The sequence below is a fragment of the Natator depressus genome, chromosome 3 (assembly GCF_965152275.1).
Source record: "Natator depressus isolate rNatDep1 chromosome 3, rNatDep2.hap1, whole genome shotgun sequence".
In the NCBI taxonomy this organism is placed as follows: domain Eukaryota; kingdom Metazoa; phylum Chordata; order Testudines; family Cheloniidae; genus Natator; species Natator depressus.
The window spans coordinates 3,727,689-3,743,287 of NC_134236.1; the positions used below are offsets into that span (position 1 = coordinate 3,727,689).

The 15,599-nt window shown below is 55.1% G+C and overlaps 1 protein-coding gene across 8 annotated transcripts in view; it reads right to left on the reverse strand.

Moving 5' to 3' along the window:
- OTOF (otoferlin) overlaps positions 1-15,599 on the reverse strand; it is a 216,395-nt gene that overhangs the window by 32,285 nt on the left and 168,511 nt on the right. For all 8 annotated transcript variants that reach the window (XM_074947330.1, XM_074947327.1, XM_074947329.1 and 5 more), the window contains 11 exons: positions 14,932-15,040; positions 14,096-14,279; positions 12,413-12,533; positions 11,709-11,809; positions 11,211-11,301; positions 10,537-10,653; positions 4,190-4,342; positions 3,375-3,564; positions 2,725-2,849; positions 1,846-1,980; positions 385-546 (listed from right to left, as the gene is read on the reverse strand). In XM_074947330.1, coding sequence (XP_074803431.1) covers positions 385-546; positions 1,846-1,980; positions 2,725-2,849; positions 3,375-3,564; positions 4,190-4,342; positions 10,537-10,653; positions 11,211-11,301; positions 11,709-11,809; positions 12,413-12,533; positions 14,096-14,279; positions 14,932-15,040 — 1,488 coding nt within the window. The remainder of the gene's footprint in view (positions 1-384; positions 547-1,845; positions 1,981-2,724; positions 2,850-3,374; positions 3,565-4,189; positions 4,343-10,536; positions 10,654-11,210; positions 11,302-11,708; positions 11,810-12,412; positions 12,534-14,095; positions 14,280-14,931; positions 15,041-15,599) is intronic.

The window sequence follows — 15,599 nt, forward strand, 5'->3', positions numbered from 1 at the left end:
GGCACGCTAGCCAAGCGCAAGTCATTGGGGTCCGTCCAGGGGTGACTGCGTGAAATGCCAGGAGCAGACCCCACCCCAACATGCTGCCCCCTGCTCTTCCATTCGTCAGCATAGGCCTCACCCCAGCCAGCGGGAAGCGGGGACTTGCTGAGCGAGGACTTAGCCTAGACCCACTGCTGCACCTCCACCAGGAGAGCCTGCAGGCTGAGCTGGTAGGGGCTGTGCTCACCCGTCTCTCCTGGGAGCGTCTCCAGCTCACGCCCGCGGCGATACACGAGCCGCATCCAGCACCCCACGTGGCCGGCGCAGCTCCCAGAGCCGTGGGGAGGGGGCTCGCCCAGGGTGGAATTATCTGCTACCTCGCTCCGTGGGCTGGGCTCTTACCTGGAGCAGCTCGAAGGCGGCCAGCAGGTCCCCGGCCGTGGAGTTGCCCCGGTAGATCTGGTAGTACTCCAGCTGGGGCGGGAAGCGCGGGGGGCCGTAGTCCTCGTCCGACATCTTCACCACCGGCTTGGCAAAGGTGCGGCCCATGAAGTCCGCCTTGCCCTGGAAAGGCAGGGAGAGAGCTTGGGCATGTTCCAGGAGGCTACTTCCCCACCCCCCAGCCCAGCCCCACGGCTCCCCCCAGCCTGGGCGGGCAGGTTTGTGCGGAAAGCTGATCGGCAAGTGGATGGAGAGGAAGAGCCTGCAGGACTCGCTGAATCAAGAGATTCTGCCCGGTTCTCCAGGGGTCTGTGGACGCCAGGGTCACTTCATGGCTGGCACCTCCTTATTATATCGCGACCCCTGGCCCCTGTGTGTGGGGAGCCCTGTGCTGGAACAGCCAGGGGGCTGCAGGTAGGGACTAAGGGGCCTCGGCAAAGCTGGGGGGGCAGGGGTTGATAGTAGGGGGCTTGAGGTCAGGAGGGAGGGCCATTGGCAGAGCTGGGGGCCAGGAGTGGATAGCAGGAGGCTGTGGGTCGGGATTGAGGGGCACTGGCAGAGCTGGGGGCCAGGAGCAGACAGCAGGGGGGCTGTGGATCGGGATTGAGAGGCATTGGCAGAGCTGGGTGCCAGGAGCAGACAGCGGGGGGCTGTGGGTCGGGATTGAGGGGCATTGGCAGAGCTGGGTGCCAGGAGCAGACAGCGGGGGGCTGTGGGTCGGGATTGAGGGGCATTGGCAGAGCTGGGGGCCAGGAGCAGACAGCGGGGGGCTGTGGGTCGGGATTGAGGGGCACTGGCAGAGCTGGGGGCCAGGAGCAGACAGCAGGGGGGCTGTGGATCGGGATTGAGAGGCATTGGCAGAGCTGGGTGCCAGGAGCAGACAGCGGGGGGCTGTGGGTCGGGATTGAGGGGCATTGGCAGAGCTGGGGGCCAGGAGCAGACAGCGGGGGGCTGTGGGTCGGGATTGAGGGGCATTGGCAGAGCTGGGGGCCAGGAGCAGACAGCGGGGGGCTGTGGGTCGGGATTGAGGGGCATTGGCAGAGCTGGGGGCCAGGAGCAGACAGCAGGGGGGCTGTGGGTCGGGACTGAGGTGCTGTGCAGAGGTAAAGGCCTGACTATCGTCTCCCTGCCTTCGGCCTCACAGTCGCTGACTCTCTCTCACATCAGCAGGAAATTTCAGCCTCTCCGTGCCACTGAGGCAGCCGGTAACGAGCAGCACCGGCTGTATAATTGCCCCAGCCCTGGTGTTCTGCAGCTTCTTCCTTCTGCCTGGGAGGTGGTGCCCGGGGGTAGTTAGGGAGGGTGCCGGGGGACAAGTGGCTCTCCACAGCCAACACCAACACGGTGTGTGCCCGTGACTAATCCGCCACCCCAGTCCCTGGCACTGTGCTCCCAGCGGGCTGGGCCGGGGCGCTCCCTCACCACCGTGTCCTGGTCGTAGATCTCAATGACGATAATGGGGGGGTCATCCCGCATCTCGTGGGCCTCTCCGTAGAGCTCCACGTTGTCGAAGACCAGCAGCTGGTCCCAGGTCGGGCACAGCGTCTCGTTGAGCACCTGGAGGAGCAGGAAGGGGAAATAGCACCAGGGCTGTGGTTACAGGGAGGAGAGGGGCAGACGGACTCTCCTGGTACTTCCCGCACCAACCCATTGGAGATACAAGATGGCTGCTTTAAAATTATGGAGGCGAGAAGGCGGGTCCCGGAGCCGGGAAGCCTGGAGGCAATCTCCTCCCAGCTGGCAGAGCTTTGCCTGTGTTGGGTGAGCCTTGGCCACATGGTGAAGGCCCCAAGTGAAGGAGAAGTGAGGTCTAGTGGCTGAAGCACAGCGCTGGGAGCTCCCCAGAGCTCCGACACTGACTCTCTGTCCGACCACAGGCAGGACACTTAGTCTGCTCGTGTATCAGTTTCTCTCCATGTAAAGTGGGGATCACGACAGGTACCCCCAGGGGAGTTGTCAGGATCAGTCATTTGGTGCATGTCCAACAGCACCCAGCAGGGTTCAAACCCCTGATCTTTACAGCCCCAGTGCAGCCCTCCCTGGCTTGAGCTAAAAGGGAATCTCCATCAGCTAGCAGCGCTAAGTAAACTGTTATCCCGCCGTGGGCCAGCCCAGAGGGGCACCTCTCGCTCTTTGCGAGCGTGTTATACGTCCAGGCAGCACTTGATGTGCGGTGTTTTCATTACCCCTCCCGCTTCCACCAGGTTTGCTGCAGTCTGGCGGCCCAGAAATTCAGCCCAGCAAGTTCAGATGCAAACCCGCCCAACCTCCCCGTCCCCGGTTTAGGGGCCTGTCTCTTACCTCAGTGCACTGGCCCTGGGTGATGAAGAAAACCCGGGCAAAGGGGTCGGAGAGACCGCTGCTGTCTGCGGCGAACAAGCTCCGGGCCTGGTACATGTGGGCTCGGAGCTGGAACACCTGCTTTTCTGGGAGGAAAGGAGGGGGTGAGACTCCCGTCGCAGGCAGCACCAGAGGTGTCCTGAGCCGCGGAGCTCAGAGCAGGACACTCCGGGGCATTTGGGGCAGGGATTAGCATGGACACTGGGGAGAGATGCACAACGTGGATCCAAACTTCCCCAGGACCTGGGCGGTTTCCGTCTCTGGGCTGGGGCTGCTCCGGATGGAGTGGTGCATGCGGGACGCGCAGCATGCTGGGGCTGCCTTGCAGATTTCCACTGCACAGATTTCCTGCACTGTGGCCTCTCCTGACCCATGGCTGATGGGCTCAGTAGGGACGGACCACGTGGGGCAGGAAGGGGACCAGAAGGACAGTCTCCCCGCAGGCTTCCTGTGGGGCAGCACGGCTCCCCACACCAGGCTGCCATCAATCCCCGCGTGGCCCTGGGAGTGACTCCAGGGTCTAGCCCAGGGCAGCAGCCGCCAGCCCTCGCCCAGCACAGGCTCCCAGGAGCAGCACCCGAGGGAGCAGAGGGAGAGCGGGCAGCTCTTACTCGTGTAGAGGAGGCTGATGGGTGGGAAGGCCTGGAGGCCGAGGCCCTTGCTGGCTTTCTTCTCCTCAAAGCCGCAGGGCAGGCCACTCAGGAAGTCCTTGCACTGCTTGTTGAGGCCCAGCCACAGGTAGATCTCCATCTTGGCCTGCACCGTCCAGCCGGCCGGCCCGAAGCCCCTCTTCCCGGGCAGCTGGGCACAGGGAGAGAGCTTCAGCTGGGGCACAGGGCACGCCAGACCAGACCCACCTCCTGCCCTACGGGCTCAGACCCACCTCCTGCCCTACGGGGTCAGACCCACCGTGCCATTCAGCCCACCCTCCACCTCCTGCCCTACGGGGTCAGACCCACTGTGCCATTCAGCCCACTCTCCACCTCCTGCCCTACGGGGTCAGACCCACCGTGCCATTCAGCCCACCCTCCACCTCCTGCCCTGTGGGGCCAGACCCACCGCACCATCCAACCCACCCTCCACCTCCTGCCCTGTGGGGTCAGACCCACCGCGCTGTCCAACCCACCCTCCACCTCCTGCCCTATGGGCTCAGAGCCACCTGGCATTTTTCATTGTCTTCCCCACCTACCCCTGTTGTGTGTAACCTAGCAGGAGGCCTCCCACGCTTACAGCTCAGGTTCTGGTACCGCACCTGCAGCAGCCCCCGGTACCCGACACTCGGCTCCTTCCTGCCCTTCCCCCAAGCCTCTATGCCTCTATGCACCTCCCCTGCCTCTCTTCACCTGCCCCTCTTCCTCCTGTCTCTCTCTCCATCCCCCCGTCTTGCATGGGCCGTGGTGGCCCCATCCGAGCACAGGCCGGTTACCCTCAGGAAGACGGTCTTCACTTTGGCACAGTCCTTGCCGGTCTCCTCGTCCACGATGGAGTACAGGATGTCCTTGGAGGGGATGCGGGCGTAGGCGATGCGCTTGCCATTGCTCATCATCCAGATGAAGATGTCGGGGATGCTGTGCTGTGGCTGCGAACCCCAACAAGGCCCCGCTCAACACGGCGGGCGTAGCCGGGCGCCCTTCTCCCACCTGCTCTCCCCTCATTCCTGACACTGACTGAGGCCCCAGGGGATGGACTTGTCTAGTGTCTCCCCGGGCTCACTCACTGTAGGGTCCCCCACTCCCTTCCTTAGGGACGGTTTTAAGCCTTCCCGGGTGGATTCATAGATTCCCAGGCCAGACAGGACCATGGTGATCACCCAGTCTGGCCTCGTACAGAGCATCCAGGCCGTGGGACTGCCCTGAATTAATTTCGGGAGGCCTGACTGGCCCTCAGGGTCATTAGCAGAGAGGCGCTGTGACGTTATTGACATAATCTGGGACCGTATAGATCATTGTTGCAACCAAGGCCCTGTAGTGGCACCAAATCTTGTATAAAGGGGGTCAAATAAGGTGTCTAAGATGAGGTTATGGTTTGCTGGTTATGATTATGCTGTCTCTGGGCATGTATCATTTTTGTATTTAAAGTTATAAGTATTAGCTCTAGACTGTCTGTAGTTCAAACTTGTGCTCTGCTTCTGGGTGACACCCCAGACAAGTTGGTGTCAGCTCTGCCTAGCCTGCTGGATGGCCCATTAAGGACCATCAGCTGTACAGCTGACCCATTGAGAGAAGGCAGACACGCCTGGGGACTCAGCCAGGTGTGCAGGGACCTGCCTAGGGACCGAACGCTGAGGTGTTTCCAGGCCATGTGCTGGGCAGCTTGTCCTTGGGACAAAGAAAGAGAGGCCACATGGCAAGAGACTATAGAAAGCTGCTGCAGCTCCTCCATCTTGTCTTCAATCCTGCTTCCTACCTCTGGAGGGACTTTGCTACACTGAAGCTCGGAACCAAGGACTGAATGACCCAAACCCAGCTGGGGATGTTCTCCAGAGACTTGATTTGAACCTGCCGTTTATTCTATCCCTGCTACAAGCCTGAACCAAGAACCTTGCCATTGTTGTGTGTCATTGATTCCATTTAACCAATTCTAGCTCTCATCTCTATCTTTTCCTTTTATGAATAAACCTTTAGATTTTAGATTCTAATGGATTGGCAACCACGTGATTTGTGGGTAAGATCTGATTTATTTATTGACCTGGGGCTTGGTCCTTTCATAGAATCATAGAATATCAGGGTTGGAAGGAACCCCAGAAGGTCATCTAGTCCAACCCCCTGCTCGAAGCAGGACCAATTCCCAGTTAAATCATCCCAGCCAGGGCTTTGTCAAGCCTGACCTTAAAAACCTCTAAGGAAGGAGATTCTACCACCTCCCTAGGTAACGCATTCCAGTGTTTCACCACCCTCTTAGTGAAAAAGTTTTTCCTAATATCCAATCTAAACCTCCCCCATTGCAACTTGAGACCATTACTCCTCGTTCTGTCATCTGCTACCATTGAGAACAGTCTAGAGCCATCCTCTTTGGAACCCCCTTTCAGGTAGTTGAAAGCAGCTATCAAATCCCCTCTCATTCTTCTTTTCTGCAGACTAAACAATCCCAGCTCCCTCAGCCTCTCCTCATAAGTCATGTGCTCTAGACCCCTAATCATTTTTGTTGCCCTTCGCTGGACTCTCTCCAATTTATCCACATCCTTCTTGTAGTGTGGGGCCCAAAACTGGACACAGTACTCCAGATGAGGCCTCACCAGTGTCGAATAGAGGGGAACGATCACGTCCCTCGATCTGCTCGCTATGCCCCTACTTATACATCCCAAAATGCCATTGGCCTTCTTGGCAACAAGGGCACACTGCCGACTCATATCCAGCTTCTCGTCACTGTCACCCCTAGGTCCTTTTCCGCAGAACTGCTGCCTAGCCATTCGGTCCCTAGTCTGTAGCGGTGCATTGGATTCTTCCATCCTAAGTGTAGGACCCTGCACTTATCCTTATTGAACCTCATCAGATTTCTTTTGGCCCAATCCTCCAATTTGTCTAGGTCCTTCTGTATCCTATCCCTCCCCTCCAGCGTATCTACCACTCCTCCCAGTTTAGTATCATCCGCAAATTTGCTGAGAGTGCAATCCACACCATCCTCCAGATCATTTATGAAGATATTGAACAAAACCGGCCCCAGGACTGACCCCTGGGGCACTCCACTTGACACCGGCTGCCAACTAGACATGGAGCCATTGATCACTACCCGTTGAGCCCGACAATCTAGCCAGCTTTCTACCCACCTTATAGTGCATTCATCCAGCCCATACTTCCTTAACTTGCTGACAAGAATACTGTGGGAGACCGTGTCAAAAGCTTTGCTAAAGTCAAGAAACAATACATCCACTGCTTTCCCTTCATCCACAGAACCAGTAATCTCATCATAAAAGGCGATTAGATTAGTCAGGCATGACCTTCCCTTGGTGAATCCATGCTGACTGTTCCTGATCACTTTCCTCTCATGTAAGTGCTTCAGGATTGATTCTTTGAGGACCTGCTCCATGATTTTTCCAGGGACTGAGGTGAGGCTGACTGGCCTGTAGTTCCCAGGATCCTCCTTCTTCCCTTTTTTAAAGATTGGCACTACATTAGCCTTTTTCCAGTCATCTGGGACTTCCCCCGTTCGCCACGAGTTTTCAAAGATAATGGCCAAGGGCTCTGCAATCACAGCCGCCAATTCCTTCAGCACTCTCGGATGCAACTCGTCCGGCCCCATGGACTTGTGCACGTCCAGCTTTTCTAAATAGTCCCTAACCACCTCTATCTCCACAGAGGGCTGGCCATCTACTCCCCATTTTGTGATGCCCAGCGCAGCAGTCTGGGAGCTGACCTTGTTCGTGAAGACAGAGGCAAAAAAAGCATTGAGTACATTAGCTTTTTCCACATCCTCTGTCACTAGGTTGCCTCCCTCATTCAGTAAGGGGCCCACACTTTCCTTGGCTTTCTTTTTGTTGCCAACATACCTGAAGAAACCCTTCTTGTTACTCTTGACATCTCTTGCTAGCTGCAGCTCCAGGTGCGATTTGGCCCTCCTGATATCTTTCCTACATGCCCGAGCAATATTTTTATACTCTTCCCTGGTCATATGTCCAACCTTCCACTTCTTGTAAGCTTCTTTTTTATGTTTAAGATCCGCTAGGTTTTCACCATTAAGCCAAGCTGGTCGCCTGCCATGTTTACTATTCTTTCGACTCATCTGGATGGTTTGTCCCTGTAACCTCAACAGGGATTCCTTGAAATACAGCCAGCTCTCCTGGACTCCCTTCCCCTTCATGTTAGTCCCCCAGGGGATCCTGGCCATCTGTTCCCTGAGGGAGTCGAAGTCTGCTTTCCTGAAGTCCAGGGTCCGTATCCTGCTGCTTACCTTTCTTCCCTGCGTCAGGATCCTGAACTCAACCAACTCATGGTCACTGCCTCCCAGATTCCCATCCACTTTTGCTTTGGGATCGAGAGAACCTTTTCTCTTTTACTGGGGTATTGGTTTTCATAACCATTCGTCCCCATAACAAGTGGCACTGGTGGTGATACTGGGAAACCGGAGTGTCTGAGGGAATTGCTTGTGTGACTTGTGGTTAGCTAGTGGGGTAAAACCAAAGTCTTCTCTGTTTGGCCGGTTTGGTTTGCCTCGGTGTGCACAGAAACCCCAGCCTTGGGCTGTAACTGCCCTGCTTTAAGCAATTTGTCCTGAATTGGCACTCTCAGTGGGGTCCCACCAGAACCAGCATCGTTACAGGGGCAGCGCACAGATCTCACGCCGCGGTGAGGCCTCAAGGAGCTTTAACTCTCTGGCTGTGCCCCCAGCAGCACACTGTGTGTATAGTAAAGCTGGGAGGAAATCAGAGTTTCCATCTCGTGGGACGTTCCAATATTCCATCCTTTGTTTTTGCCCCAAATTGACATTTTAATTCGGAAATGTCCAAACGTACTGTTTTTATCGGCTTGGTTTGATAATGAACTGCCCGAGCTGCCCAGGGCCTCAGGGGAGTTCATAGATTCAGAAAGATCAAGGCCAGAACAGACCATTGTGATCAGCGAGTCTGACCTCCCGTATGACACAGGCCAGAGACCTGCCCCATAGTAATCCCCAGAACAGATCTTTTAGGAAAACATCCAATCTTGATTTAAAAATTGTCCAATTTATCCACATCCTTCCTGAATTGTGGGCACCAGATGTAATTCAGTCACATTCTTCTCTGTTGGCTGAGCTCCCTGGCCAGACTACATTTCCCATGACACACTGCAGCCACGGAACTCTGGCACCTCAATCAGAGGGGGCACTGTGGTGCATCATGGGAAATATACTCCACCCAGGGAGGCTGGTCCATGGAGGAGAATGGGAACACGAGGCACCAAAATCAGAACTCCTACGAGGCACCAACAAACCGAAATGTTTTGACCCCGCCGTGAAACAATTCTGCATAACGGGAATTTTCCCAGGGAAAATGTTGGTTTGGTGGAAGCTGCATTTTCCACTGGAAAATATTTGAATGGAAAATTCCTGGTGAGCTCTCCTACATAGGGCTGCTACAGCCCCTCTCCTGGGTGGAGTCTCATGCTGTCAGGAGCAGGGACCAGGCTGCCTCCGCAGGCCGGTTTACAGACAGACCTTCAGCCCTGTTCCAGGCTGGTGATTTATGAGAGTTATTAACGTCATCCCCGTTTTCACAGCACCACTCCCTGCAACTCTCTGAGTCCCCTCCTGAGCTCCACTCTGTTCAACAGCTCCCAGCCCCCATTCAGCCGCCAGCCTCCCCACCAATTCTCCCCCTTCGGGCCAAGCCTATCACAGGGCAGAATTGGCTGCGTGTCACCCACGTTAACACTGTATGGCTCTTTGTCCCCCTCTAGCAGCTGGTCCATATGAAGAGCTTCGTGGAGGCTAATAGCTCAGGTGCTAGCGGCTCATGCATTTACCTGCAGAGGTTCCAGGTTCAATCCCTGCAGAAGACCCAGCCGTTGCTACCTGCCCATTCAAATCAACCAATGCACTTGTGTACTGTAGGAAAGCCAACGAGGCCCAGACACCAGCGTGGGTATCATAAGAACATAAGAACGGCCATACTGGGTCAGACCAAAGGTCCATCTAGCCCAATATCCTTTCTTCCGACAGTGGCCAGTGCCAGGTGCCCCAGAAGGAATGAACAGAACAGGTAATCCTCAAGTGATCCATCCCCTGTCACCCATTCCCAGCTTCTGGCAAACAGAGGCAAGGGACACCATCCCTGCCCATCCTGGCTAATAGTCATTGATGGACCTCTCCTCCATGAACGTATCTAGTTCTCTTTGGAACCCTGTTATAGTCTTGGCCTTCACAGCATCCTCTGGCAAACAGCTATACAGGTAGACTGTGTGTTGTGTGAAGAAATACTGCCTTTGGTTTGTTTTCAATCTGCTGCCCATTCATTTCGTTTGGTGACCCCTAGTTCTTGTGTTATGAGAAGGAGTAAATATCACTTATCTACTTTCTCACGATTTTATAGACCTCTATCATATCCTCTCTTAGTCGTCTCTTTTCCAAGATGAAAAGTCCCAGTCCTACTAAACTCTCCTCATACAGAAGCTGTTCCATCCTCCTAATCATTTTAGTTGCCCTTTTCTGAACCTTTTCCAATTCCAATATCTCTTTTTTGAGGTGGGGTGACCACATCTGCAGGCAGTATTCAAACTGTGGGTGTCCCATGGATTTATAGAAAGGCAACATGATATTTTCTGTCTTATTATCTGTCCCTTTCCTAATGATTCCCAACATTCTGTTCACTTTTTTGGCTGCGCTGCACATTGAGTGGATGTTTTCAGAGAACTATCCACAATGACTCCAAGATCTTTCTTGAGCGGTAACAGCGAATTTAGACCCCATCATTTAATATGTAGAGTTGGGATTATGTTTTCCAATGTGCATTACTTTGCATTTATCAACATTGAATTTCATCTGCTATTTTCTTGCCCAGTCACTCAGTTTAGTGAGATCCCTTTGTAACTCTTCGCAATCTGCTTTGGACTTAATGAACTTAACTGAGAGCAGAACACGGACACCTTTGAGGAGAAGCAGAATCCACCTGGAGTGTCCTGGGCTGTGGGGCACCTTTGCCCCATACAGGCTTATAAAGCCTCAGTATGCCAGTTTCCCTTGCCCTCGGCCTAGGATCGATGCACAAAGCAACAGCCATCCACAGAGGCTGCTTGTTTCCCTCCCCTGGGGGCCAGCCAGGCTCACGCCCAGGGTCAGTGCGGAGAGGTGGTTCCTGCTCACCTCATCTGCCAGGAAGCGGAGCTTCTGCAGGAAGTTCTGCACCAGCTTCAGCTTGTCCCTCATTGTGTTCTTCTTCACCTGCGACCGCAGGGTCTTGGCTTGCTGGCCCATGTTCTCCTGCGGGTACAGCGTCCGGTGCCAAGGGCATAAAGTGAATGAGTGGTAAAGGGACCAGAGAGAAGGGAAAAAGACAGGGCAGGTCTGCATGCAGTGAGGAGGGGTGGAAGGATGGTGCCTCAGTTTCCCCATCTATAATAAGGGGATGGTGATGCCGACTTCACAGACAGTGAATTCATTAACACCTGTCAGATGCAGGGAGGAGCTAAGCCAAGGTACAGAGAAGGTCGCCCTAGTGAAAGGGGCTGGGTTGGCAGCCCTGGAGACCTCTATGCAGTGATGAGGGGCAGCCTGGGAAGTGACAGGGCAAGTCTCTCGCCTGTTCACCGGGGAAGTGCAGTTCCCATACTCCATACGGTCCTGGAGGCTGCCGAGCATGGGCCAGGAGAGCCAGAAGCAGCGGTGGGTCGCTGGGCTGCCAGTACCATCTCACTGAACACCACCCGCAGTTACATCTTTCCCCTTGGGCGCTGGGCTCCATATCCCATTGGCAGCGCCCAGAGCCCCCCCACCCCTCGCTGACCTTTCACCCCGTCCCACCCGCCAGATGCTCTCACCAGCTCCCGCATGCAGGATTTGAGCCGCTCTCGGTCCAGTCGGGTCCGGGCGGAGAGGCTCTGGTCTTTGTTGGTGAGGGTCACAAAGCGGCTGGTGGGGGAGAGAGACACGACATTGGCAGTCACATGGGGCTCAGGAGAGGAAAGACAGCGGCCGAAGGCATGGGATGGGCGTGAGAGGGATGGATGTCATGCACCGGCAATGCACAGGGTGAATTTCACCCATTAGGGACAGACCAGGATGCCTCCAGCAGGATCCCCGCTCCCTGCCAAGGATCTCTGCAGCAGGTAGGTCATCTAGCCACCCACCAGACTCCCTGCAGTACAGCTAATGGGCAACTGGCTTATTGGCTCATGCTGCTGGGGGTGGCATGGCAGGAGCTGCCCTTCACGTACGAGGCTGTAACTCTCACAGGGCCCTAGTGGCTGAGTCCTTGAGACTTTCCGCCGTGTCTCTGGCTGGGCCTCTGCCTCTTTCCCTTCCCCCTTCCAACTCACAAGCATCCGCTGCTCAGCTCCTCCAGGACCCCTCGGAGCCGGCGCTCAGGGTGCGGCTTCTCCGTCTTCATCATCTCCTGCACGTCATTGAGCCCCTCCTCCTGGAACGGCAAGGAGAGAAGGAGGCCACGCGTCACTGGGGGCAGGACGGAACCGCAGCTCCCCTGGGGAGAGCCACTTTGGGAGCGAGAAGCCCCTTCCCCTCTCTCTTCCGGGCCGGGGCTGGGGAGTCGGGGTGCCCTGCTCAGTCGGCCAGCCGGCCAGGTGTAGCTGTCAAGGGCTGGGGCCAGCTCGGTGTTGCTAGCTCACACAGTCAGAGGAGACCAGTTCTGGGCTTTCTCTGGGGCTTTCCCCAGCGACTTCATGCCTCCTTGGGTGGGGCTTCTGAGATGTCTCCTTGGGGATCCCTCACCATTAAGCTAATGAGGCCAGTCTCTGGAGCTTTCTGCTCTCCCTCAGCTTCGAGCTGTAACTGGGGCTGCCCCCCATATCCCTCTGGACACCAGGGTCCCAGGCTTTGGCTCCCTATGAGGCTGGGTTCACCAGCGTGGTTCCTGCGATGGGACCGTTCATGCACCATGAGCAGTGGTCGTGCAGCTGCAGGGTGCGGACACAGGTGTCAATGCAGGGGAACTAGGTGTGGTGTCCACTGCCCCCCCTGGGCTCCTAGTCCCCTAGGAGCCCTACCCCATCCTCGGACTGACCAGCTTGTCGGCGATCTTGTCCATGATGTTGGCATTGTAGAGCCTCCGCCTTTGGTCCTGCCACCAGCTCTTGATGTAGATGCAGGGCTTCTTCTCGAAGTAAGGCAAGTGGAAGTAGTTCCTGCAGGGAAGGGAGGAAGGATACACCAGAGCGTGAGCGCACCTGGGAGGGCACTGCCAGCATCCTGACAGCGTGAGGGCGCTGATCCCGCACAGGCTTCATGGAGCCCACCAAGGAGTGCACGGCAGATGGAGCGGAGGTCACACTAAGCGCTGGAAGCCTCTTCCAAACCCACTGAAGTCAACGGAAAGACTCCCATAAACTTCAGGGGGCTTTGGGCCGGGCCCCAGGATCAGACAGTTGCCCTGAGCAGAAGGAAATTGCTGGTTGCTCGCTTGCAAATAGCCTCATCCATAGGTCCATAGATCCCAAGGCCAGAAGGGACCATTGTGATCATCTGGTCTGATCTCCTGTATGACTCAGGCCAGAGACCGGCCCCAGAATAATTCCTAGAGCAGAGCTTTTAGAGAAACATCTGATCTTAATTAAAAACTTGTCAGTGACGGAGAATCCAGCACGATCCTTGGTAAATTGATAATTAGCGTCACCATCATGCATCTATGCCTTCCCATCTGAATTTGTCTAGCTTCAACTTCCAGCCATTGGATCCTGTTAGACCTTTCTCTGCTAGACTGAAGAGCCCATGATTAAATATTTGTTCCCCATGTAGATACTTATAGTGTGGGATCAAGTCACCCCCTAACTTTCTCACTGCTAAGCTAACTAGACTCAGGTAGCTCAACCTATCACTGTAAGGCAGGTTTTCTATTCCTTTAAATATTCACGTGGCTCTTCTCTGATCCCTCTCTAGTTTATCAACATCCTTCTTGAATTGTGAGCACCAAAACTGGACCACTGTGATCATCTGGTCTGACCTCCTGCATAGCACCGGCCAGAGAGCTGCCCCACAGTAATTCCTGTTTAAACTACAGCAGATCTTTCAGAAAATCGTCCAATCTTCATTGAGAATTTGCCAGTGACAGAGAATCAACCCAACCTTTGGCAAATTGTTCCAATGGTTAAGTACTGTCAGAGTCAAAAACTTCACCTCTTCTCATGCTCTCGAGGTGCGAGTGTGGACAGAGAATAGACAAGGCAGAGAAGACCTAGACTAAGGGAGGAAGGACTGCCCAGTGGTTAGAGTGCTAGCTTGGGTCTCAGGAGATTTGGGTTCAGTTCTCTGCTCCAGCAGAGATTCCCCGGACCAGTCAATTAGCCTCTCTGGGCTTGTCTACACTGCAGTCAAACACCCACAGCTGGCCTGCCTCGGCTGCGGGCTGGAGCACAGATCAGAAGGGACCCTTCAAAGCTGCTCGGAGCTCCAGCAGTTTCTCTGCCTGGAGGGCCTAACCTGTTGTCCTGTAACCCTGCTGATGGCTTGGAAGACAGTATCCTCTTCTCAGTCTGAAGCACCAAACTCACCCTATCCTGCATTGTATTGTACCCTAATGAAGCCAGCAGGGCGGGAAGAGCCCAGTCGCTCTGCTTCCCAACTGCCTGAAAGGCAGGAGACCCCAAATTCTGTTCGATCTAATTACACACCACAAGGGTCCCCCCCTCTTTTATCTTCCCCCCCAACCTTCAGCAACACCCCGTCCCATTGACCAGCCTGGCACACTTGCCTGTCTGTGATCAGGGGCTTCACTGGCTGAGTTGAGGAGACAGAGGCCAGCTCCCCGTCGTCATCGGCTTCGTCCTCGCTCGAGCGCTGGAGCAGCTCAGAGTCCTCCTGCTTGCCGTCCCCGCCCTCCTTCTTCTTCTTCAGGCTGAGCTTGGCCGTGCCGTCGATCCGGTTCCCGTAGTTGCCTTGGGAAGAGGGCGGCGAACGAAAACCCTTACCCTCGCCCCCGGCTCCGTCAGTCGCCACTGATTTAGGGTGGGGAAGGAATTCCCCCCTCCCCCTCCCCGGGGATCCTGGGGAGGTCAGGGAGGTTCAACGACCGTGAACACTGACCAGGGCTCATATCCCGGACCCCTGAACACCTTCTCTCCCTCCTTGGTATTTATTTAACACCAGGATGGATTGCACCAGGTTCTCCAGAGCCAAAGCCAGGAGCCATCACAGCTTGAGCTTAACGACTTCCGGTCCGTCTAGACCACCACAGCATGTGTAGACCTGCCTGAGCTAGTTTGGATGGAGCTACTTCCAGCAGCAACAGCAGCGAAGCTGGGGCAGCAGGGACCACTCGCCACGTACGTACACAGCCAGGATCCCAGGTGGACTTGCACAGCCCCTGCTGCCATGACTTCACCGCTATAGGTACTGGAGCTAGCCAGGCAAAACTAGCTCAAGTACGTCTACACGTGCGGCAGCTTCACCTCTGACTGCAGCGTAGACAGACCCGACGTCTGCCAGCTGGGATTCCTTTGGCCCTCGATACTGCATCCTGGGCCACGGCCTCTTCCTGGGATTTCAATCGACTCCATTGACTGAAACCCATTTCACAAAAATACCAACCTATTGTGACCTCAAAGTTGATGGGTTTGTCCCCGATCTTTCTGTCAATCATGGTCGCTTCCAGGAAGGCTCCAAAGAGAAAGAACTCTTCCATTTTGCCCGTGCAGTTCTGCAGGAGAAAGTATAGGCTGTTAACATGGGGGCAGGGGGGCGGTAGAGACTGGCTGAACTGGCTGATGGGACTACAAGGTCCCTCTACTTAGCAGTTGGGAAGCCTGCAGACTGGCAATGTGTTTTGGTACCCACAGGAGCTATCAGTTCTGGGGAGGCAGCTTTGTTGGTTTCCAGTGGACTTTATTGCCAATAAAAGATGCCAGATTCACAGGCCTACAGACTGAAGGCCTGTGTTTATTCCCTGCATGAGCAGTAGCAATCCAAGCTGCACTACTAATGTACCTTAATCTTGATCTGTGGAGCACCCCTCTGGTTGACAGAGGGTAGCTTAGTCTCTCTTAGGACTTTGGGGCCGTGCTGGGACTGGTTGTGAGATAAGAACAGAGCTGGATGAGTAACAGGCTTCGCCGTTCGTTTGCAATTTAAAAAAAAAATGAACATTTTTGGAAACTTTTCAGGACTGGAAAGGTAAAAATCCCAAACGCTTCAAGTCCCACAAACCGGTTTGGTTTTGATTTGGAACGTTTTTCAAGGTTTTTGATTTACAAAAAAGA